The sequence below is a fragment of the Paramisgurnus dabryanus genome, chromosome 3 (genome assembly GCF_030506205.2).
Source record: "Paramisgurnus dabryanus chromosome 3, PD_genome_1.1, whole genome shotgun sequence".
In the NCBI taxonomy this organism is placed as follows: Eukaryota; Metazoa; Chordata; class Actinopteri; order Cypriniformes; family Cobitidae; genus Paramisgurnus; species Paramisgurnus dabryanus.
Window position 1 is genome coordinate 28145982 of NC_133339.1, and position 24433 is coordinate 28170414.

Below are 24433 nucleotides of genomic sequence, written 5' to 3' on the forward strand. Positions count from 1 at the left end.
GAAAAACGGTGGTGTTTTCCTTTAAAGGAAATATATAACAACGTTCTACAACATCTCTAGTTGTTTAAGTAACCAGCTTAAATGTTTACATAATTTTTAAAAGAAGTATGCATTTATTTAATTTATTTTGAACATATCTATCTACACATACTGTATCGACAGCAATGTTGGACGAAACATGAAATTTTCACCCATCACACGGATACTGTGACAAATTGATTTGTTTTTATTATATTTTTCCCTTATTGATAACTCATAAAATAATGCTAAAGTGATTATAGCCCCTTTTACTGTTTGTACACAATGATGACGTGGCAACGTATACTCGCACATATTGACAACCAAAGTACGGCAAGAATCAGCAGTGAAGCAACACAGATAGAGAAAGTTATTTAAAAAAAAATTATCAACTTTTTCAACACCGCTACCACATCCATGTACTAGTGGAGTGAAGACGTTAGCAGATGGCCAAATATAAAGTGACCAGATACATATATAGCCTACGTATATTAGTTTATTATATTAGTGCAACCAAATGCAGATGTAAATGAAGATGTTTTAGCATCTTTTATAAACATTCCTTTAGAAAAATACATTACTGGTGTGTATCTTAAGAGAAATCAATGGCACTGGCATTTTTTAAGATCTGATAGTGCAAACTGTTTTCAGTTAAAACAGCTCAAACATGTGTTTTAGTCTCGGACTAGCCTTAAATCCTTGTCTGTGAAACCAGGGAAATATATATAAAATATGGCACTTTGTTTTTTGTATAGTCTATGTGAGCATGGATATACTGTAGATACAGTACATGCAATGTATGTAATGTTATCTTTTCCACAAATCTGTGGGAAAGACACAAGCCTTTGGTGTGAATCCACTGTGACACACCAACAATATTGTGTCCCTGAGCAAGACACTTAACCCCTAGTTGCTCCAGAGGCGTGCGACCTCTGACATAAATAGCAAATGTAAGTCGCTTTGGATCAAAGCGTCAGCTAAATGAATAAATGTAAATGAAAATGAAATTTGGGTAAGGTACAGGCAGCCACACTATCACCATAGGGGCCAGACATACACTGGTGTTAAAGTTGAAATTATATTTCAATTGTATTTTACACTCAAGGTATTCATATTGTTTCTCTAATATACTGTATTGCAAAATCTCAAATTTCCCGTATTTGATAAATTATTGAACAAACCGCAATATCGACTTCACTACAAAGGCAATATTTAATGTTGAATTAAAGAAACAATATGACTATATCTCAATTTATTATAATGTACTTTGTACAAAAACAGTGAAGTTTCAATGACAATTAATTCTTAGCCATTATGATTTCAATATGAAAAACCACAGAATAAATATTGGTTTAATATACCAATTAAGACCAACAGAATGAATTAGTGATCGGGGCACAAACTAACACTAGGTTAATTGTAACACGGCTACTTTAGGGTCAAGCAAATCTGTGATTTTGGTCTTTTCATCTTACTGTCAGAAGATGATCTCCTGTGAATTTGTGAAAAGTCTTGAAGAACAATGAACAATGTAAATACTATTTATCAAAATTATAACTGTTAATACAATATCTGGGGAAATAACTGACAATTATGAAAAAATCTATTTATATGCATAATACGTATGGTTAGATGAAGGATTGTGGATGAATGAAAGTGTGGATATCTACACAGTAAAAAATACTTTGCTGCCTTAATTTTTTTTGTTGAATCAACTTGGATTTACAAGTCATTTCAACTTACTATTATTTATCTTGACTAGAGATGAGTTGTTATAACTACAGGTGAGTTGTTATAACTTATAAATTTAAGTTGACTTTTCTCAACTATATTTTATAAGTTTTGACAACTCATCTTTGTTGACATGACTTGTAAATCTGAGTTTATTTTAAAAAAAATTTTAAGGCAGCAAAGTTTTTTTTTTACAGTGTATCTATTATAGGCAGATGTATATAACCTTATAACACATTTAGTATATAGACAGACTTTAATTGAATTATTTGTGTTTAAACAAACTTTTCTACCAGGTATTACAACAAACCCTCTGTTTGTGACAATGAACCCCCCCCCTATGGGTGAATTTGTAACGTTTGCACTCCTATCACTTTTAGTGTAATTGTACGATAACGGTAGGTCCCACAAACAAACTTTGTGTTCATTTGTAGCAGAGATCTGTGTGTTAAATATTTTTTAATGAATAAAGCATTACGTTGTACCCCACTCTCCCCTACATTACTGAGAGAGTGTAGATAGTGGACCAACTTCTCCAAACCTAATATTCACCAAGTTAATCTCTTCAGTGCATCAAAAAAACATAAAAATTAAGTTACATTAAGACAACAAATGCTGGTCATAGCATATCCAAAAATATTAAAATAATTTCAGAAATCTAAATTTACTGTTTATTTCCCCCAATAGAAGAGTAGTATTTAACAAAACATCACTGCCATTAGTGATTGTGAGCACCTGAAACCCTTCTTAATACTGAATTACTGAAGTGCAGTGCCCTCTAGTGGCTCCTCTTTAAAGCAGTATACCGGTACACTTGACTTAAAAAGCATACAAACTAATTTACTTCGAAATTTGCTGATTATCAGATCTACAAATATTTCATTTACAAAATTGCACGATTTCAAGGACCGGTTGTTTTCAAATACTGCTTTTAATCTCCTAAATGTCTTGAGTAACACCAATAGATCACAGAGAATGCAAATGACATTTACTGTACATCTCCAATGAACTGAAGCAGAGTAAAAGAGGAAGACGAAACAGGGTATTTTGGTTTATTTGTGAAACCTCAAGAACTGTGTAAAACAAACTCAGCAAAGGAAGAACTACTGTATACACACAGTCACTTGTTTATGTAATCCACTGCACAACACAATCACATTTTGAGCCAGGCCACACTATGTACACTAAAACTTAATTTACATTCTTACTGTCAGATAAAAGAGTATTTATCATTAAACACAATACAATTTAATCCGTTAAAATAGCAACAAAAAAAAAAACACACACAAACATTTAGGCTAATACAATACAAATTAAGAACAACCAGTTAATAATTATTATTTTGCATTCACAAATATACAACCAAAACATAAAAGCAGACTTACAAACACTTCAAAAAAGTTAACATTAAATTCATTTTGGTTGTGTTTGCAGTGCAAACAAAAAAGAAAATAATTTTTGCAGTTATAAAAATCAGCAGATAATTAACTTAAGGGATGGGGTAAAACTACAGCGACATAGCTCTGCAATAAGGAACCAGGATGAAAAGTGCACAGAATTAAGAAGATCTTTACCAGAAGGGTTGCCAGGATCAAAAGTCAGTGCTCCACCACTTACTTTCAGAACCTTAAAACAATAGTAGTATCAGATTTACTACAACCATAGCTACTACATTAGTTACATAACATGATTATAGACAGCCATATTTAGATGTTAGTATAAACAAAATAATGCAGGTATCCGTAGGACTGGTATGGGCTCCAGATAGACGTTGCTTTAGCCAAGGTCAATGAGATTCTCCTCAATGTATTTCACCTCCCCTTGCTTTTTCTTTAGCCATTCTGCTCTTAGTTGCCTAACCTCATTTCCATATTGCTCATGCAATTTAGTAAATTCCTCTAATGGATCGAAACCCACAACTGGCCACTCTCCATAAGATGGTGCAGGACTATTTAAGGGTGTGACATGGGCATTTCTCTTTGGCCAAAGCTTTGGAGATCGCTTATTGGTGGTTTTGGGAATAGGAGGGGCCTGGAGACTATGGCTGATGGGTCTGTTTGGCATGTTAGAAGGTGGTACTGCACCGGTACTGTAGGTTCGTACATCTCTTGGTGCCACAGAAGCCCCGTTTCCGAAATTGGGGTGTCTTGTGTTCCAGGAAGCCATTTTATCAATGGATGTTTCCTCACAACCAGCAGTCACAGCAGAGGTCTGTATGGGATCCGAAAGGCCTTTCTCTTTTCTAGCTTCTGTTTGATTGAGAGTAGATATAAAAACATATTACAACCAAATACCATTAAGACTTTTTCATAGACATCCTGAAAGGTCTAACCTATATTCAAGTAAATAAGTGGCACAACGAATAAGCAGTTCACCTTTGTAAAGTCTCTCCAGGTCACTGACGATCATTGAAAGGTAGAGGTGACTGGCACAAAGCAAAGCACTGATCCAACTCTCCTGGCTTAGATGGTCATCAGCAGCCAGTCTATAAGTACGAAGGCCTGGTCCAGTGAACACCAAAGAGAAACTGAACTCACCATCCGTCTCACATACTTGCACCATGCAGCCCTCCAGAACAATCACACCTAACAGATTACGATCACCCGGACGCTCCTGGTAATACAACAGATTTCCCTTTAACACAAACCAGCGTCGCAGGTAAGTTGTGTTCCTCTCCCTCTGTGGATGAGATCATCATACAAAAATAAATAGGAGGGAAACATAATATGTAAATATCCTATCCTAGGCTTTTTTGTAACAGCACAGAGAACTGGTACTTTCTAAATATGGATTAGGGTCACTTATAACAAAAAGTAGGCCAATGTGTATGAACTAATAAGTGCAACAGCCCTGGTTCTCCAGTGGTTACATTTTTGGTGCTTTGTTTTATGTTTTTTTTTATTATTATTAAATCTGCTAGTTAATATTACTTATTTTATTACCTACTTTTAGACATACAGTCAACTGCTTATGTTAGTGCTAAATGTGATATATATATATATATATATATATATATATATATATATATATATATATATATATATATACTGTTAATAATACCAATACCATACTACAATTTATTTAATACCTGGATGAAATAAAACCGTCAAACCCTTACCTTTTTATATAGGTATCCCTCCTTATCTACAGGTGTAGTGCAGGACAGGTAATGTGTTACAATCTTCCCATGGATCTTCATTACAACGCCACCTGGCGTGCAGCCGTGTCTTAATACTAGTTCTAAATGAAAAGTAATTTAAATACAGTCTGTTGCTTAGTCATCTGTCAATATTTCAACAAAACTAAAAATAACTAAATCGTGGTACAGAAACGGGAAATTGATGAGAAATGAGAAACTCTGTCTAGTAACGCAGGGACTGTCATTTAATCAGAGATTGCCACGGAAATACGACGCACTGTTTACTTTTTTAATCATATATATAGATATACATTTGTAAAGTAAATATGTAAAGGGAGAAGTATATCAAAATAAATACAAGAATTGTGAGAGGAAGAGTTAAAGGTCGATTAAATGTTTATCAGGTGTAACTTACTTTTGCCGGTATCGTATTTCCGATGATTATCGAGGTTACATCACGTCAAATCAAACGCCGACAGCTCCGGCTATTGCACATGGTGTAAAAATGTTGTAAAGAACATAACGATATAAGTTAAGTATTTCCAACGCACCCTCACATCGTCCAGCAAGTGTGTTCAAATAAAAATAACGCGACCCACTTCCTGGTAACAAACCCTGTGCGTTATTCTCTGTAGACTGAAAGTTGAAACAGAAGCAGGCTGTATGGGATTTTAGTCGACACAAAAACGTAATTATTGATCAACTGGAAAAAGTTTAAAGAATTGTATACATTGCCGTTCCTGCAATAAAGACAAATAGTAGGCTACTTTATCCAGATTTCAAATGCAGGTACCAAATGTGAAGAGTGTGTTTAGTGTTTTTTGGTCAGTTAATATTTGACGTGGCTGCAGTCTGGACATTAATAATTAGCAAGTTTAAATTGTTGTATGTATTTGGAATGCTCCCTTCAATAAAGGTTTCACCCCATCCATACAGTAAAATACTCCCCACAAGCCACATAAGTCTAATGTTAACAAAAAAAAACCTACTTAATATACATAAAGTTCTACTAACGTTACGTTTAAAAAGTTACTTAAAATGACAGAACAATGGATCAATAAGAAAAGTACATCAGGTGCTTGTGATATTTAAATTTCCAGGAAAAGAAACCATTATTCACCTAATGGCCTCTGTGCGGCGCTAGAGACGCCAATCTCCACTTCACACCGATGACGTTGTTCCGGTTTCAGATTTAGTTGAATGGCGCAGCGGGGAAAATAACAATCAGGTAAATATTTTTACCACGTCTATTACTATATCCACTCAACGTTTTGCCCAGTTTATAATTGCTTATTGCACCAGTCTAACTAGTCAATTTGGCTGAAGTCTACTGTATGTGATGTTTGTGTTTTGTAAACATTAGCTAGCTTGATACGCTCTACGTGCACGCTCGTATCATGCGTTCACATGCGCATTATTCGTCAGGTTTGGAAATTTGAACCAAACTAGTTTTAAAAGTCAATATATGCAATATATATTTGTATAAAGGTTTGGGCATGTACAAATAGGCATTAACTTGCTTGCCCCATTGAAGTTATTTGCTTGGCACGTAACTTAAGTGTCCTCATTTTTATTATTTGCATGCATGTCTTAACCCAGTTTTTTTCTATGTATAACCAATAGACAGGTAATCTGTTTCAGTGGTTGAGTTATGTAGTCATATATGCTTTATTTCTGTTAGCATGTCGAAAAGGAAAGTGACATTTGAGGATAAAGATGGGGAGCTTACTTTGGAAGAGGATGTTCCAAAAAAGAGGGTCAGTGCTTTATCATTTTGTTATATTTACACATACACTGACTGTAAATGTGTGTGTGGTTATTTCCATGAAATTCAAGGAAGACACTCAGGAATGACCCATTTAAGATCCATTTTTATTAATTTTTGCAGTTGACACTTAATGTGATCAAACCTGATTAAGACTCTTATTATTAGTGTAAAAGATTAAGGGGTGGTTTCCCGATCAGGGCTTATCCTAGTCCCAAATGAAATCCATGATTAAGGTGCCTTAATTTAATATTACCTTGTACTGACATATCTCAACATATATCAGTGCCATTGTTTTATCTCAAGATTCACACCAGTATTGTTTTTGTAAAAACTACTTAAATGTCCTAATATATCTAAGGCCTAGTTTTGGATTAATCTAAACCTTGTCCATGAAACCGCCCCCAAATGTTTAAATGGTATTCTAATATACTAATAAACTGTACAGTATTTTAGTTGACACTGCTGTGTGTTTTGTCCACATCATCTTCCAGATGGTTGATGGTGTAAGTGGTCCAGGATCCAGATTTAAGGAGAAACACTCTTTGGATAGTGATGAGGAAGATGATGGAGAGGATGGAGAAAAATCCAGCAAATATGACATACTTGCTGAGGATGATGTTGAAGGTTTGTGAATATTTTTTTGTTAATTTACTCAAGTCTCTTCTATATTTTCTTTCTGCTATTATAACGCTCTAGGATTTTGAAAATGTCTAATTATTTTATCTGGAAAAAGTGTTTGTGACAATCTTTAAAGTAAGGAGTTACTAACTATGTCAGAGCTGTGGCTGTGTGGACGGATGGTGAGTTCAGTTTCTCTTTGGTGTTCATTGGACCAGGCCTTCGTACTTATAGACTGGCTGCTGACTTGTAGTCTTTTCGCAATCCTACCCTCTTATTTCTTCCCATTGCTTTTTGTCTTTCTTAAATAAAGGCAAAATCTGTGTATTAAAAAAGGGGGAATTCCCATTTTTGAGGATAAGGGTATTTGTATTTAGTCATTTACTGTTTTTTGTATTCACAGGTCAGGAAATGGCAACAATTGACTATGATGAGGGGGTGCGCATCACCCCTTTTAACCTCGATGAAGAAATGGAGGAGGGACACTTTGATTCTGAGGGAAACTATTTTGTTAACAAGGATAAAGACATCAGGGACAACTGGCTGGACAATATTGACTGGGTAAGTTTTGCTTTAATTTTGGAAAAAAAAAATGTTATGCAAAAGTTAACTTGAGGTGCTGTGTTTACATTTTAGCGGCGTCTAGCAGTGAGATTGCAAATTGCAACCAACAATTGCTCGGTCCACCTCTTGTTTTCTTAGACAACATAGGGATGAAACGTGCTCTGTAGAGCAATTTGTCCATTTAGGCTACTGTAGAAACATGCCCGGGGACCCATGGTGTAACCAATGTAAGGGGACCCATGGTGTATGTAGATATAAATGGCTCATTCTAAAAATTCAAAGGTAATAAAAGCCTAGCAGTTCATTATGTGAGGTCTTATGTACTTATCTAAATTATATCGCATTTTTGTCAACATATCTTGGATGCCCTGGGGGTAAGCTGATAAATTTCATTTTAAGGTGAACTATCGCTTTAAGCAACAATAAGCCAATGAAGTTGCTTGATCTTCCTTCTCTTACACAGGTGAAGATTAAAGAACAGCCAATGAAAAAGAAAAAAAAAGGTCTTGCAGCCAAACGGAAGAGGAGAGCTGGTGATGAAGACGAAGCAGAGGAGGAGATACAGCGGGAGAAGCAACAGAAAGACAGTGACACAGATGAGGAAGAAGAGGAGAAAGAACCAGCAGAAGACCCTCTGGCTACATACAGTCTTTATCAACTTACAGAAGCCATTATTGAGCTCATGTTACCTGGAGAAACAGTGGCCGCTGCCCTTCGGAGACTTGGGGGTCTTGGAGGACAAAAGAAAAAAGGAAAGCTTAAAGAAGGAGCGGAGAAGAAAGATGAAACTCCAAACAGAGATGCAGATAAATTGGACAAGCTGACAGCAATAGCAGATAGACTGGTGGGGGCTGGGGAGTTTGAAATTTATCAGCAGACCTATGAAAAACTGTCATACAAGCTGAAGGGGATGAATAAAAATGCGGAAGCTAAGACACGAGATGACAGTGAAGAAGAGGATGAGCTAGACATGTTCGCTGATAAATTCAATGAGACCCATCCTATAGAAAAAAGCGAGGATAAAGACAACAGCGGAGGTAAGAATGATCTGATGTTTTTTTTTAGTGGTCCTGCAGTTAGGTATATTCATCTAATTAACCTTATGGGGTGGTTTCCCGTACAAGACTTATCCTAGTCCCACACTAAAATGCACCTTTGAGCTGCCTAAATTAAAAAACATCCTGCACTGACATATCTTAACATATATCAGTGCCATTGTTTTTGTCTCAAGATGCACGTCAGTATTGTTTTTGTAAGGTATGTTTGTAAAAACTACTTTAATGTCAGTGTCGTATCATAGCTGAGGGCATGGCGCGAGGCGGAGTTGACGTGGGGAATATGATCTATTCTTCCTCATTGGAAATGAACACGTTAACCCATATAGCCTACATAAAAATCACTTCTGGCGCTCGACAAAAGAAGATATAAAGAAAAATTTAGCTGTATTGGGTCAGATTGTTTGTACAGTATATGTGACTAGACAAACAACCCAACGGAACCTGATAAGAAAATCTTTGTTCCCGACTTGGTTCATTAACACTGCTTTAGGTCATATAAAATTATTTTCCTGAATGTTTATGACTCCAATCTAATCCGTATTTGCATGAATCTAATAATAGACAGCAAAGTGACAGCAGATCGTTTTTGTTATTTTACACAATTAGTGCATTTTAAACCATTTGAAAACCTAAGTGCATTTACTACAACCTGACGTTAGAATATACACTTTAACTTATTTCTAAAACGTATTTCTATAGAGTTTTTATCCGTGTTCATTTATAGCTGGCTTTGCATCATATTGCTCTGTGCAAACGAATGCCAGGGGTCAGTCAATAAAAAAAAACGTACAAATAAGGGTTAATCTCTTCTCAAAGGATCTGCAAAAGTACATAGTGAAAAATACGACTTTTTAATGATGCCATCTTGAGGACTGCTTTTTTAAGACAACTGCAAGTGTTTGAAATGCATGTGACTGCATAGCGCTTCCTTCACACAGAAATCTACTTGCAGAGTAACGTGTCCTTGGATTACAAATCTTTGGAGGCTCACAGTTTTTATCAGTGGCTTTGTGGGAGTGTTTTTACATCACAAAATATCAGAGGGGGTTCCGTCTGTTTGTTCAACTGTATATAAAACTTCAGATTGGTGTTTTTAAACTTACTAGATGTGCAGAACGTCATATTTATTACGCCTACATATTTAAAATGCCTAACAAGGTCTATGCGCATTAATTTTAATAGTTTGTTTTACCCCATGCATAAATAGTTGTAAAAAAAGTTTGTGGGCATTCCCATTCATGCCGAACAAAGTCTAGAAATTGCAAATTTATGCCACTGTGAAAAGCTAAGAGGGGGTGATTTGTCCAGCATGTAATAAGGCCAGTTATAAACAAATTAATTGATTTGTCCAGCATGTAATAAGGCCAGTTATAAACAAATTAATTGATTTGTCCAGCATGTAATAAGGCCAGTTATAAACAAATTAATTGAATGGAACTAATAATGTGAACTAATTTTTAAAGATAGGGTAACAGATTTGATCCTGAAACATTTTTAGTTATGCTGGTTAAAAGTCTCCTCACATCCTGATAGCAATCACTGTGTTAAGTTGTTTAAATGTATTTGTAGAAATGTATGTCATCTGTTAAAGGCGTAGGACCAAAAAATGTTCAACAAATCATAGATTTCGGTCCGAACGGACGTTTCCTTTTTTGTCCCTCATACGTAAGCGTAATTTGAATGCCCACCGCGCAGCGAGTCCACGCAGACACCATACGTCATCGGCGCGTTCACGTGCGCTCATCTCCTGTCTGTAAACAGCGAGAATGGCAAACTTTTCTGCTGAATTGACAACCTACACAGTAGCCACAAAACTAAAGGCATCTTTTATAACAACAACAGCAAAAACTGCCTGGATCAGCAAGAGCAAAAACTCAAATTAACATCGGTAACTTTACTGCTTTACCACGAGATGAAAACAGCTGCAGGAGGCAAAGGGTTTTAAAAGGGTCGTTGCACTGTTTATTTTGGTAAGGTAGGTACGCGATATGTTTGTATTGAGATGGATTCAGATATTCTACTTTGATGAAACATTGTGTTGCTTATGAAATTTGTGTTCGTTTACGGATTAGCATAACGATATAGTTACTACGTCTACACAACCGAACGTGTGCTTAAACTAATTCTGATGTAAACCAGTTGTTTATGTTGGTTATTTTGGAAGTGTTATTCACTTTGTACTGTACAGTTTTCTTACTGCTGAATGAGACATGAGATGTGACCGTCTGATCTGTGCGTGTTCATGTGTTATGAAAGAGGCGTGACTTTGGATGGCGATTTGACTTGAGGGTGGGATCGGGATTTCATTGCAGGGCAGCTACCGTTAGCATTTTTCAAAATGTGTTACCCTACCTTTAATTTTTATGATATCCTTTCTGAAATGTCACATATTTGATTATATCTAATGTGTCTGTAATAAAAGTTCTGTGTGTTTTTCAGTGAGCGATGAGGTCATGTGGGAGTACAAATGGGACACCAAGGAAAACTCTGAGCTCTATGGGCCCTTCAGCAGTCAACAGATGCAGGTAAGAAACTATAGGACCTTTGTTACAAAGCTAAATAAAATATTTTATATAAAGGTATTCTTTTCTTTAAATGGTTTGCCTTATTCAAATTCGGAAGCCATTAGTGGGTTCTTGTCTTCCAAATATGTAAACAGTCGATGTGTCCAAAATCGCCTACTTCTATATTATATAGTAGGTGAAAATCACAATGCCAGCTGAAAAGTATGTTTTTAATGATAGTATTCGAAAAACCGTAGGAGACAAGTACCCGGGTGACCTACTTCTTACGACTACATTTTTAGTTGTATACGATGGTCACGCTACTACCCTGCGAGGCTATGCGAGCTAAGGGGGCCAACAAATTTTAAAAAGAGAATATAACAAAAATACCGGAAATCTTTTTTAAGTGAGTTGGAAATGTGTTCCTTGTAAAACAACGTATACGTAAAAGTATGGTTGCGATTGTTCTGATTAAGTCATAGGTCAAAGATCATGACAATGAACACCTGGCCGATACAGTATGTCTGAAATGTATTTATGCTGTACGCACACGTACTTTATCCAATGTACTTTACTTAGAATATAGCAGTAGGTACATAATCACAATATGCGATTTTGGATGCAACGAGAGGCTCATCTGTGGTATTATGTTAACTTGATGCCATAGGAGTTTGAATATATCTATATCAACACCATTATACTTCAAAGGAATTAGAAATAAATGTACAATTAGGTTTTATGAGCAAAACTGTTTTATGTATTGTATTACTGCATCTGTCTCTCATTTCAGAACTGGGTGGATGAGGGCTACTTCAGTGATGGAGTATACTGCAGAAGGATTGACCAGGAAGGTGCCCAATTTTACAACTCGAGGAGAATAGACTTTGATCTTTACATATGACCTGTATATGAATCATGTTATCATGAAAATCAGATCAGTTTTATTTCTTATGTCCTTTTGGAGTGGGCTTCCCTGAATTGTTGTTTACTAATGTGTATTTGACTTGTGTACACACATTCACTAGTTTGTACACGTGTGTTTGATACATAATGTGTTTTAAAATAAAGACTTTTTGGCTGGGTCCAAGCTTATGTTTAAAACTTTACTGACTAATATACATTTATTTTAAAGTATTTTTTGATGTGCAACGCCAGAAAGTATCTACTGAATGTTTTGCAACCCACAGATCCAGTCTGCAAACCGTAGGCGGGGCTCTGCATAATGATAAATAATAAACGTAAAGTTCACATTGGGGACAAAGGCAAATGTTTGTGGCAACGCTATTGGTTAAGGTTCTCCCTCCTGAAGGCCCATTGGCAAGTTGGCCCTCTTGGGGCGGGCCATTGTCGCACTATTCGAGGTCGTGATTGGCTGTTAGACATACCGGGCACACACTCGTAGCGAATGATTGGTCTGAATCGTCTGAGTGTAGGGCAATGGTGAAACCTGGGCGCCGTTCGGCATGAAAATGTCACACCAACATCGACTTGTGTGATGATTTAGAAACAACGCCTAAAGATGTCTATACGTCCTCGACGCATGCTTCAGTGAAAACGTTTTTAGGTTTGTATACGCTGTGCTTACATAAATCACACTTATGTCTCTTTGATACACGAGATAGTTAAACGCTCTCTTAAATGTAATATATTTGACGGGTTTATGCGTAGATAGCAGCGTAGCTAAAATTTACGTCGACGACGTACACAGAACCACAATGATGTTTGGAAACTTGCATCTGTTGTGAAGCGGTTACTGAAGAAACAAAAATTCATCTTTCTAAACTGAATATATTATTTTGGTGGGAATTTAGGTAGGAATTATTTTGGTTTTGATTATAGACTTTATTTGCATAACTCTATTTCTAAAAATACGTGTGCTGTTTGATGTGTATGTCGGCAGAGTAGATATTGATGTCAATTAGCCGCACGGCTAACTACAACACTGAAGCTATGAGAATACATATAAGAGTTAAGTACTTCTAGATAAGTATTGAGTTTTCCACAGACATTATAACAAAATGTATACACGGCGTAGACATGTAAGATAGTTTGTCGAGCGTAAAATGTATATTTATTTTGACGCGAACCTAACGTTAGTCAAATAACTTGTTTCCTGTGAGTTTCTGTGCTTTCACTCTTAATTGTTTTTTTTAATCAAAATTAAATTATTTTTATTGTAATGTTTCTGCGCGCTAGGTTTGTTTGTCTTATTTGTTTGTTTGTTTTATAATTGTCCATGTGGAGATTGAGTGACACAGCAGGTGACGGAAGCGATTCAAACGTATGCATCCGTTATGCGTCCCTTATCATAGTGAACCATTTAATTTATAAAAGACCCATGTGTTTAAACTTTATTTTAAAGTACTGATTAAACTAAATTATTATGAAATTTAGAAAAAAACATGTATGGTTTGCAGCCTTTATTTTAATTTGGATGTCTGACTGACACTATGAGCTTAAAAATGTTGGTATTTTTATTGATAAATATATTTCCTTTAATTATAGAAAACTCCGAATTTAAGAGACCAAATACTGTTTGTTGTATAATGTAATTTGCTAAAATCATTCTTACAGGGTTGTATTGTAAATTTTGTATTGTTAAAGCTGTATTAGGTGTAGTTTAGAAGGTCAATCATTATTATAAAATAAAGGGGAATACCGATACCTTTGATTTTTAAAAGAGATACTTTACAAACTATTTTTAGTGTTTTATAATATAATTCTAACAGAATTTTCTGTCTCTATACTTTATTAAACCAAAACCTGTCCAATTTGTAGACATTGAGTTGTTGTCAGAGGTGTATAATACTTAAGTATTTTAGTTACATTTTCCAAGCATCTGTGCTTTATCAGTGTTGGGAAAAAATGTACTTTTCTTTACTAAAAAATGTTCACTGCATTCTAAAGCATAGAATCATACTGTGTATTCATTTTATATTGCATATTAAAATTGATTTAATGCCTAATTACATAAAATTGTGTACTTTTACTTTCTTAAGTAAAAGTACAAAAAATTACTAGGGGGCGGCAGTGGCTCAGTGGTTCATGTAGGTTGTCTACAAACCGGAAGGTTGGTGGTTCGATCCCCGGCTCCACTGGACCAAGTGTCGAGGTGTCCTTGAGCAAGGCACCTAACCCCAGCTGCTCCCGACGAGCTGGATGGCGCCTTGCATGGCTGACACCGCCGTCGGTGTATGAATGTGTGAGTGAATGGGTTAATGTGAGGCAACATGTACAGCGCTTTGGATGGCCATAGGTCTGTTAAAAAAGCGCTATATAAATGCAGTCCATTTACCATTTACCATTTAGATGTTTAATGTACTTAAATATAAACCAAAAACTTGAAATTATGAAATGTAGTGGAGTAAAAATTATATGTTTTGGAATGTATGTTTTCCTTAAGTACTATACAACTCTGGTTGTTGTGTACCTTGATGCAAGTACGTAACAGATATTCTGCTGTACTAAGATGCATGCAGTTGTAAAACAATACAGATTATTTCAAGCTATATATATTTTTTTTCTTTAGTATTATAGTTTTGTTCATTTGACGCATACGCATTAACACAAGTGGCCTGAGGTTAACTTCGGATCTATGGTTGTTTATCAGTCTGGCTTGTGGCTAAACTGACCCTTGGAACAAATAACCTTGAAGAAAATAATTTCTCATAAAGACCAGGGGAGATGGTGAGCATGGATCACTGCTGTGTAAAGATAGGCTTGACAGACAGGCAGGAATTCAAGGATCTGTAGGGAACATTGTATACATTATTTTCACAGTGTAATGTTAGCTCAGTGTAATAGTCGATTCTCTTTAGCTATGATTTAAATTAAGTAATTGCTTTTTATCAGAAATAATCTACTCTAAAGGGACTGTTGTTTTTGATTCTTTGCGGAAGTCTACCGGAAGTTACGATTGGGCCACAAAAGCTGTTTGTTTGTGTTGTTTCTGCTGAAACAGTCTACACTCTAAAAAATAATTCAGGGGATCTGTTGCCACTATTTAATTTAATGCATTGGTGCAAGTTAAAAATTCAAAATAATTGATTTATTGAAAGATTTAAAGTTGCAAACGTTTTTTATTGAGTTGTCGAGACATGATAATGTCGATAGTTACATCAAGTTAATATTGTGTGTAACTTCAAATTAATTATCTGTGTTAGTTTGTTTAAAACATTTTTTTGTAAGTTGTAGTAACTCAGGTTCCCAGCATGCTTTGCATGGGACTATATAGTGAGAGTAAATGTAGAAATATGGTGTTATTTTATGCATTTCTAATCAAGATGAAAACATGAGAAGACTTTTAATGATTATTGTTCTGTACTTTTGGTATTTAAAAGATTTTCTGTTATGTTGTTGATTTTTAAGAGGTTACCATTGTGCTGAAGAATAGAGCATTTGCTCAAGTTGAGAACAGACTCACCGTGCATTATCTTGCTATTTTAATCAGTTGGCATTTTGATAAAAATGCTAAAATTGGTTGTCTTCTGCAACCTGACAAATGTTGTTAAATTAAAGAGTTTGAATCATTTTAGTAGTTTTGTGTAAATCAGTGTCCACGATTGAATCAAATTTAAAATGCAAAAAAACAACAAGTTAAAACAACTTAATTTTTATGAGTATTCAACGCAATTTTTTAAGTACATCCAACATATTATAGTTTGTTGAACGGAATTAATTTTTAGAAGTAGTTGTCTTAACTCAAAATAATTGATGCAAACTGTTGCGTTAATTTTTTTTGTTGAGTCCGAGCAATATTTGTTAGAGTGTACAGTAAACATATATTGCCTTACTGTAGTGAATAAATTCTGTTTTGAATGATGATAAATGTATCATAATGTCAATGTAAATAGCCAGTGCTCTGTTTAATTCAACAGCTGTGACTTGGGATCAGGAAGGAGACTTGAAAGCTGGATAGACACAACAATGAGGCTCAGCCTCCACAACCTCAACACTTGAGCTCATCTTGAGCCCTACAAGAGAGAGTGACAAATCATGGTATGTCTCATTGTCTTTCAGACACACAACTTTACAGTAACAAGCAAGTTATTGCTAGTTATATAGGTAACTCGCAGCCTACACCCCTTAGTGCTGCCTACCAAGACAGCTGAGTCATTGCTTATATTAAGGTGTTGCTGTTAGAAGAGTCATTTGATAGTGAAGAGAGATACAGGGAACATGATGTTGACACACCTTTGTAAGTGATTCATGAAAAATGTAAATACAAGACAAAAAAATCGAAAGAGAAGCATGAAACCCAATGTAGTGTTGCGCCCTCCTAATGAAGGAAGTGATGGTCAGGTTGTGTAAAGACTGTGGAAGCATTGCATGCACACATCTCAGTAAAGGAGAGATACATTGTTGCGTTTGTAGACAGATGTGCCTTATGGATTGCTCCCCTCCTGCTATTAACCTTTCATATAGTTTCAATGTTATTTTTGTCCTAACTCCCTTTTATTTTTTTATTTTCAGACAAGTGTTGGCGTTGAAGCAGAGATGGAGCAATATTCAATGTGAGTTATGCGTGCTTGGATTGTGAGACATTAATAAGGCGCTGTAGCCTTCAATCAGTATCATACATGCTTTAAAAGTCTCTTGTTTTTACCATATATTGTGGTTCTTTTTAATAATCAGTTCTTTCTTGTTTTGTTTTAGAGATAATGTTGGAAAAGGTCAAACGGGATCATCATGCGAGACCCTACAGTTAGCAGGTGGCAACTCCACAATGGAGCATTCCCATCACCAGCAATTAACGGAAAGGGAATCCCCTGACAGCCCTTCCCCAGTCAAAAGATGGGAGCTTGGTCCATTTCTACAATCATTCAAATCCAAAATGGCTAGCTTTACCGAGATCGTCATGAGCCCCGTCCGACTCTTTAAGCAAGCTGACCCGCTGTCCTCTATTGTGCTTCCTGATCAGCATGAAAAGCTCGTAATTGAGTCAAACATGGAAAGTTCAATCCAGACTGAGGAAGGAGACGTTACAAATGGTGAATGTAAGAATGAGTTGTTGTCTAAAAGACCCTCATCAGAAAAAATGCAGTGTAACTCTCTTCCAAAACGGCACAGAGTTGCACAAAGACTGAATTTTGATACCTTTTCAAGTAGCAACAAGGAACCAGTATTGGAACATAATGAAGTTTATGATAATGCACAGGAAACATCCAAAGATAATGAGATAGACCGTCCATCTCTTCACCCACAAATCATCCTTCAAAATAAAAATTGTCATACCCGTCCTTGTACCGCACAAAGTCCTTATCTCAGGTCTGGATTAAATTCGTCCTCAGACAAACTTTTAAATACTACAAATGCCATGCATGGGTCTTTTCAAGATGCTACTGTTGTGATACATCGGCTGTCAAGTACACAGAGTAATGAGATGGGCTGCGAACATGGTAGGGAGTCCACCGCTGTACCTGCAGATAGAACAGAAAAAACTTTCTTGAACAACCCTGAGATTTCTAGTACTACTGAATATCATTTGAAAGATGAAGACACAAAGAGAGACTGCAGTGAAGAGTCTTATTCACAAGCCACAAGAAAAAGTCCTAGAAAGTTGTTTAAACCTTTATCGGGAACTGCTGGGTCCACCCCAACTAAATTGGCAACTTTTGGTAGGGGACCAGTGGATGGGATGAAGAATTTACAGTCTGTAAGTGTTAACGTCCAGACATACCACTCCATTGAAGTATCAGACCCTCCAAAGAGCACTTCGGTTGGAAATGTGAGGTCAAAGAGAGGCAGAGGAGCACTCAGAACAGAGACAAAGAAAGACATTCGGACAAGTCAGAAATGTGATTTGCGGAAAGCAGAAGAGGAAGGCCTTAGACGTGCAAAGAATAAAAAAGTCAAGGAAAGCAGCATCACTTTAGAAGAGAATCAGGAGGATATAATTTATGTTCAGGTCAGGAAAAAGAGGAAAGGATTTTCTACCTCACAAAAGCTTCAAGATTCAAATATTGGCCTCGATACAAGCAATACTGCAGATGTTGACATAAGACAATCTGAGACCTCCGAGTCTTGTGAGGCCACAGAGATTCAAGAAAAGAGAAAAAAATTTCAGACTAGAAAAAATAAAAAGTGTAGGATGTTACAGGCCTCCAGCAATAAAAGTGAATGCACTGATACAACAGAGGATGCTACAAGACATGTCTTAACTGACAGCAATACCAACATCATGAATGATTGTAATTGTGAAATTTCAAGACTGTCACAATTGCCAGACTTAAAGGATTCGGTGCAGACACACGAGGCTGAGAAGACAAAAATACGAAAGACAAGACAACATGTTTTTAAAAATGCAGATGATGCATCTTCGCAGAAGAGGATTCTTCGTACAACCAAGCATACATTTAAAGATTATAGTGCAATTTCAGTAGCTGATCCAGCAGGACCTAGTGGACCTTCAAGAAAAACAGCACTTCAAAATAAATCTATTATTGCAGCCGATTCCAGAGTTTCACTTCAGTCTGATAGAGAAAGAAAACGAAGCAGAACGACAAAGATTTTAAACAGACAAAAAAGAAGTATAACAAAAGGCAAAGACAAGGCAGAGATCCCAGAAAACGCTGAAGCCATTCCAGTATTGTCATTGTCAGGTAGCGGCTCCAACCGCCTCCTGCGCAGCTACTCCTGCCCTGAAATCCCCTCCCTGTTATTCAGTGACTGTCACGTTACCCCGTCCCATACGCATGACAGAGGTTCCACCTCACCCACCAAAAAAACACTTCCCGTCCACCTTCACTCTCCGTCCAAGCGCCTACGCCGGCACACTGTCTGTAGTGTGGAGATTGAGCGCGAAATTGCCCCCCTATGTCTCCGTAAGGAGGTGTACCCTGCTAGTAGGGGTGGCCCTTCCCACTCGTTATGCCCCTCTTCTCCGTTATCCCCAGCCGCCTCTTATTCGCCCTCCAACTCTCTCACAGCACATGCCTCATGTTTTTTGTCCAGTCCTTTAGCATTCTTGTCTAAAAACTCAAGCCTAGGGCGAGGTCATGATATTGACATCGTCAATGGAAGTGCTCGTTTAGATGTCACCTCTTTTAGCTCCACTTCCTCAACACCATCCTTGTGCAGATCTTCCTTTGCATCCACTCCTACATTCTCCAGTCCTTTAACTTCCACTGTTGTCACTCCCAGTCCTGAGATACCTTCTGCCTCTGTGTCATCACTCTGCAGGTAAATTATCTGATTCCAGCCTCTGTCAAGAAGTATATTTGCTTATCTTACCCAAAGCATGTTGTATAATATTGACTAGGTTTTAAACTAGGTAAAAAGTGCAGATCAGTAAATTAAATCCTACTTTCTTCTTCCTCAAGTGCGTTTTCAAGTTCTTCAGATGAAGAGAATGGAACTCTGCAAATGGATGGTCAGGAATCCATGGATGAGGAAAAGGCCTTCGGTCTTAAACTCTCTACAGCCATCTCAGAAGATAAAGCATTTTCAGACTCTGAAATCAAGGTACAAGACTTGTTTACACTTCCAGTAAATCTTTCTTCTAGCTGGTTAAATGTCTTAAATTGTCTTAAATGTAGCCTTTTCTGTCCAAAAGTCTTAGGCCACCACCAGACTTGTTGTTTTAGAAGTTTTAATGTCCATCCATATTTATCTTTCAATCTATTTTATTAAGATACAATCCAGAAAATACAGGAAATATCTACAAAAATTATTTTTTTAGGACTAAATGTCGTCTTTAGGCATCGTCGGTGTTTAGTGTGACCTCTCTTGGCACTAAACACATCTTGAGCAGAATTAAGTAAAAAGACTAATTTGTTTAAATTAAAAAATAGGATTTATTTTTTTAGGTTTAAGAGATTCTGCAGTTTCCTGCTATTGCTCAAGTAGAAGGGGAGTTTACCCTAAAAACTTGACACATCAGTTTACATTTTATAAAGTTTTTAATACTACATACACATTTCCTGTATTTTCAGGATGTATTTTATTAAATAGACTGAGAAACAATTATATATGATCACTACAACATTGCAAAAACAGCAAATCTATTTCTGGCATGCTGGCCTAAGACTTTTCTGGCCTAAGACTTTTCTGTATATACTTATTGTATCTCTCCATCTAAACAGACAGACAGCAAGGATGGTCAGCGAGGAAAGGTGTCCTCTATTCGTATCTGTAAAAAGCTTCCAAAACCTCAGAATAATCTCACACCTATGGGCCTTCCTAAAGTCATCAGGTAAGTGTCCTTCATGTACAGATGGACTGCTTGTTCTTTCATTCTTATATCTCTAGTGCTGTGTTTGCATTTAATTTTTCACATCAAATAAACACGTTTTGTGCTTTACCAGAATAAAGAAGAAGGATTTCAGCTTGGAGGAAATCTACACCAACAAAAACTTCAGTAAACCCCCTGATGGGTAAGTAATGTTCTGCATACTGCTGATGTACATCTATGGCCCTGTTTATACCTTTTATTAGGATGCACTTTGGTCTATCGGATCACAGGTGCACAAGAAAGACGCATGTTCATTTACACCTAGTGTTTTAATCGGTTTATTTTGTCTGCTTCTGTCCTGATTACTTGGAGGGGAGGGTCAATGGTCGAGTACAACATTGACGTGTTTAAACTGATGCCCACTAATATTATTTGAGAATACTGCTGCTTGTTGTTAGTAAACATGCTGCACAATGTTTTGTACATGTATATGTAAGGGATTTATCTGATATTTCAGAGCAATTGATGAAATAAGCTTGCGCAACTTTCACATGCTCACAAAATGAAACAAAAGTGAAAGAGACTGACAGCAGCTGCTTCAGTGATGATGATAGCCTAAAGATGGCGCCGAACCCTGTGGGTTTGTTCTAAGGGTCAAGACCAATGTAAAAATATTGCTTGGTACATTACACAGCAAATCAATAGGCAATCAAACACATTCGACAACATGAACATCTACACCACAAAAGCAATCCAGTCAAATGCTACCTCTGAAAGTAGTTGAATGTAGACAAGCTCAAAGCATTTTACACCCCATTTACACCTGTATTCAGCATGATTCACTTGTTATACGATCAACCAAAATGCATCTTAGACAGCCTTGAGATTATAAACAGCACTGACGAAGAGAGGAGCAGACAAACATATTATTCAGTGGAAAATGCAGAAACAGAAATATATTTTAAACTTGAGTTTGCTTTTTTACAGATTAAAGAAATATTTCCCAAGAAGCAGTGGGTTACAGTGCATTTGATAACGGCTATGGGCGTTGTTAAAAACCTGTGAGCTGTTATAAAATTCACTGTAACACCACTGCTTCATGGGGCGGATTGCTTTTAAAACCGTTACTTTATATATATATATATATAGCATTCATAAAAAACACAGCAAATAAGATGCATAAAATTTACATATTTATTTTAGTACAAATATACATTTTCCGCCTAACAAAGTAGTTCCTCAGAAACAAGTGTGGGTGCAACAGAGTGGTTCCCAAGCAACACCAACCCGGCAAAGACACAATGAAAGACTGTGGTCATTCATGTAACTTATTTGATGCACACTTCAACAGTTAATGTATATGTGGATCAAGCATGCTTAACTTTTTCCTGCCAGCATCTGACTCAGTCATGTTATGACAAAAAAGAGCAGGAAACACACATAAACTGTATATACATAAAATAAATTAATTAAATTATGATTTAATTGTTGCAAACAATAGTTGAATATTCAGTTAATCGTCTTACACATCAATGGATGAACTATCCTATGGATATAAAGATTAACTAAACAATTTGAATTGATATAAGAAGTGTAAATAATTGAATTGCCTTCATAGCTTCATTGTGTATGTTGTTAAAAAAACTGCAAATGTTTTCATGAAACTATAACATTGATACCATATTATAGGCACACTAGTTGGTTCAATAGCCTATTCCTTAAGTATATATGTTGCCAAGACATATTTATTACATTTGTGTAATAAAGAAGTTGTGAAAAATAACTCAATCTGTCACTTGTTGCAAGCAGCTTGAGAGGCGGCTGACTTAAGACCGAAGTGTTCCAAGTTCTTTATGCTTTAAAATGGCTTGTATTTTTGAAATGGCATGCTTTACAATAAAGTGCAAAAATGCGTGCTAAACTCCTGTATTGCAGGGTCCAACTTGCTTGCAGAGCGAAATCGTTGTATAGACCATTTAGCAACACTGGTCCAGAAACACTTCCTGTTTCAGTTTTTTAACACTACAAAAACATTGGGCTAAATACAACCACCAGAACATATAGAACTGAATCAAAAAGTTAAACAAACATAAAGATATATGTGAAATAAAGAAAACAGTTACAAACGGAAACAGGAAGTGTTCCGGACCGGTGTTGTTTACATCTTGCAAAATGATTTATATGAAGCAGCTCCGGTTAGAAAGTGCTTTGGCGGTGTCTTCAGCCCCCTGCACTGATTGGCCAGACTTGTGACTCCATCTCTGCATCAGAGCCAAAATAGCACATTTCAAAATAACATAACTTTATCGCCAAATTGGCTTTTAAAATGACCAATGTCGATAATCAGCCAGATCGATAATCGCCCAGATCGATAATTGGTTGACCCCAATACACTGTTTACTGTTGAGTGAATGCTTCAGTGTTTTCTAAGTTGGGTAAGAGCGCCACCTGGTGAAAAAAAGCGGAAATATGGATTTCCGTAAAGACTCGTCATTGGCAGGGAAGCCTTTTCTCTTAATTGACTAGATAACACGTTGATGGCAGGGAAAGAACTGGATGTTTATTGACATTTATTGTCATTAATTGGGCAATTGTTGAAAAATAAAAAATATGATTAAAGACTGTGGTGTTTATTTTCATAAATCAGTATGTAGCAACAATGGCACAGTGATAAGCTATTGTAATGCGGTATTAAGTGTTTAAGCAGCTTAGAATGTGTTTCAATCAGAATGAAGAACCAAAACTACCCGTTTGACAATTTTTTTTATTTGAGATATTTTTTTACATCTGGTTAATTAAGCTACTATTGTTAACTTTCAGACGTTTGGAAACCATCTTTGAGGTTCCTTTTAACCGGCGAGATGGCTCTCAGGCTGTCGTAGGCCCAAAAAAGGTAAAGCGCTTTGTTGAATTCCCTGAACTGGGTGTTGCCAGAAAGCCCAAAAAGCCTCTGGTTGTTGGGATGACAGGGGGTGGAGCCCAAAGAAAAGCAGGAGGGAACTCCGCGATCTCCAGAACCAGAAGAGGTGTAGGGGCGTCTTCTAAAGCGGAGGATGTGCTTACCCTGCAGCAGTTAGATTCACTCCTTTGCTCCAAGCTTGAAGAACTAGACACCTGGATGGCACTCCAACAGGTTGCATGCTGAGGCAGAGATCTTGTTTGGTTTGTACCAAACAATGTGCTTGATTCTCATGCATTTTGTAAAATGACATTTTGTAAATTAATTAAAGCAACATTAAAAATAGAAATTCATTAGCAGTTTTTGTAGGGTGGTTTGATTTGTATTTGTCTGTATAATTGTTAACTGTACAGTTAGCTCTGTTCTGTTTTGTTTTATAATCTTTCAAAGGATAAGCACTTGTTTACATTATTACAATAAGCAATAGCGCTATTATTTCACCACATCAAAGTGTTTTCAAAATAAGACTTCTTGCTAGAACATGCATTTAACAAAAACCCACCCCTCTTTAAATGTATTCCAAATGAAACTCTTCTTTGGTGAAATGAATGCCTTATTATACGCTCTTGTTGTTTGTGTGTGTGTGTGTTTGAATGTTTTTCATAATAAAAGAAGTCATAGCACAAAGGCCTTTACAAAGTTGCAGTGGCAGCATTGAAAACTGTATTTTGCAACTGAGCAATGTTCAGTTTTTTGTGTTCATTTAAAAGCATAATGGATTCAAAGTTTCAGTGCATTCTGTGTTCATACTCAGGTACTGTAAATATAGATCAATCGTCTCATTTGATGTTTCAATGATACTGCTTGTGGTGTTTGAACACAAGGTTGGTGTATAAAATAGTTTCATATGTATAGATGTCTGGGTCCTCTTTTTTTGATGGAATACATTTTGAGCTGTTTTG

At 36.4% G+C, this 24433-nt stretch overlaps 3 protein-coding genes across 5 annotated transcripts; 2 read left to right on the plus strand and 1 right to left on the minus strand.

Annotated features, from left to right (window-relative positions):
- Positions 1-2657: 2657 nt before the first annotated feature.
- Positions 2658-5840, minus strand: pheta2 (PH domain containing endocytic trafficking adaptor 2). Of its 2 annotated transcripts, none has more exons than XM_073813975.1 (4): positions 5300-5840; positions 4868-4983; positions 4125-4428; positions 2658-3998 (listed from the first exon to the last, which is right to left on the minus strand). In XM_073813975.1, exons 2-4 carry the CDS (start codon positions 4946-4948, stop codon positions 3526-3528), a joined length of 858 nt encoding a protein of 285 aa, XP_073670076.1. In that variant the 5' UTR covers positions 4949-4983; positions 5300-5840; the 3' UTR covers positions 2658-3525. The 2 variants fall into 2 exon arrangements, with proteins under 2 accessions (XP_073670076.1, XP_065130181.2); XM_065274109.2 differs by having other exon boundaries at positions 2659-3998; positions 4868-4989; positions 5304-5840.
- A 137-nt stretch (positions 5841-5977) lies between these two features.
- On the plus strand, positions 5978-12501 carry cd2bp2 (CD2 (cytoplasmic tail) binding protein 2). Its single transcript, XM_065277223.1, has 7 exons — positions 5978-6116; positions 6570-6645; positions 7148-7280; positions 7678-7835; positions 8302-8875; positions 11336-11421; positions 12191-12501. Exons 2-7 carry the CDS (start codon positions 6571-6573, stop codon positions 12299-12301), a joined length of 1137 nt encoding a protein of 378 aa, XP_065133295.1. The 5' UTR covers positions 5978-6116; position 6570; the 3' UTR covers positions 12302-12501.
- A 298-nt stretch (positions 12502-12799) lies between these two features.
- Positions 12800-24341, plus strand: prr14 (proline rich 14). 2 transcript variants are annotated; one of them, XM_065274036.2, is made up of 8 exons: positions 12800-12964; positions 16278-16398; positions 16873-16913; positions 17056-19581; positions 19722-19863; positions 20484-20593; positions 20706-20774; positions 23393-24341. In XM_065274036.2, the coding sequence occupies exons 2-8, from the start codon at positions 16396-16398 to the stop codon at positions 23715-23717; spliced, it is 3216 nt and encodes a 1071-aa protein (XP_065130108.2). In that variant the 5' UTR covers positions 12800-12964; positions 16278-16395; the 3' UTR covers positions 23718-24341. The 2 variants fall into 2 exon arrangements, with proteins under 2 accessions (XP_065130108.2, XP_065130109.2); XM_065274037.2 differs by lacking the exon at positions 12800-12964 and adding an exon at positions 13043-13211.
- The last annotated feature ends 92 nt before the right edge of the window (positions 24342-24433 follow it).

Coding starts and splice junctions, on each gene's coding strand:
- pheta2 (XM_073813975.1), bottom strand. CDS start 4,948: ATGAAGATCCATGGGAAGATTGTAACACATTACCTGTCCTGCACTACA. Junction 4,429..4,867: donor AGGGATACCTATATAAAAAG/GTAAGGGTTTGA, acceptor TCTCATCCACAG/AGGGAGAGGAACACAACTTA. Junction 3,999..4,124: donor CCTGGAGAGACTTTACAAAG/GTGAACTGCTTA, acceptor TCAATCAAACAG/AAGCTAGAAAAGAGAAAGGC.
- cd2bp2 (XM_065277223.1), top strand. CDS start 6,571: ATGTCGAAAAGGAAAGTGACATTTGAGGATAAAGATGGGGAGCTTACT. Junction 6,646..7,147: donor AGGATGTTCCAAAAAAGAGG/GTCAGTGCTTTA, acceptor ATCATCTTCCAG/ATGGTTGATGGTGTAAGTGG. Junction 7,281..7,677: donor TGCTGAGGATGATGTTGAAG/GTTTGTGAATAT, acceptor TTGTATTCACAG/GTCAGGAAATGGCAACAATT.
- prr14 (XM_065274036.2), top strand. Junction 16,914..17,055: donor GAGATGGAGCAATATTCAAT/GTGAGTTATGCG, acceptor GTTTTGTTTTAG/AGATAATGTTGGAAAAGGTC. Junction 19,582..19,721: donor TCTGTGTCATCACTCTGCAG/GTAAATTATCTG, acceptor TTCTTCCTCAAG/TGCGTTTTCAAGTTCTTCAG.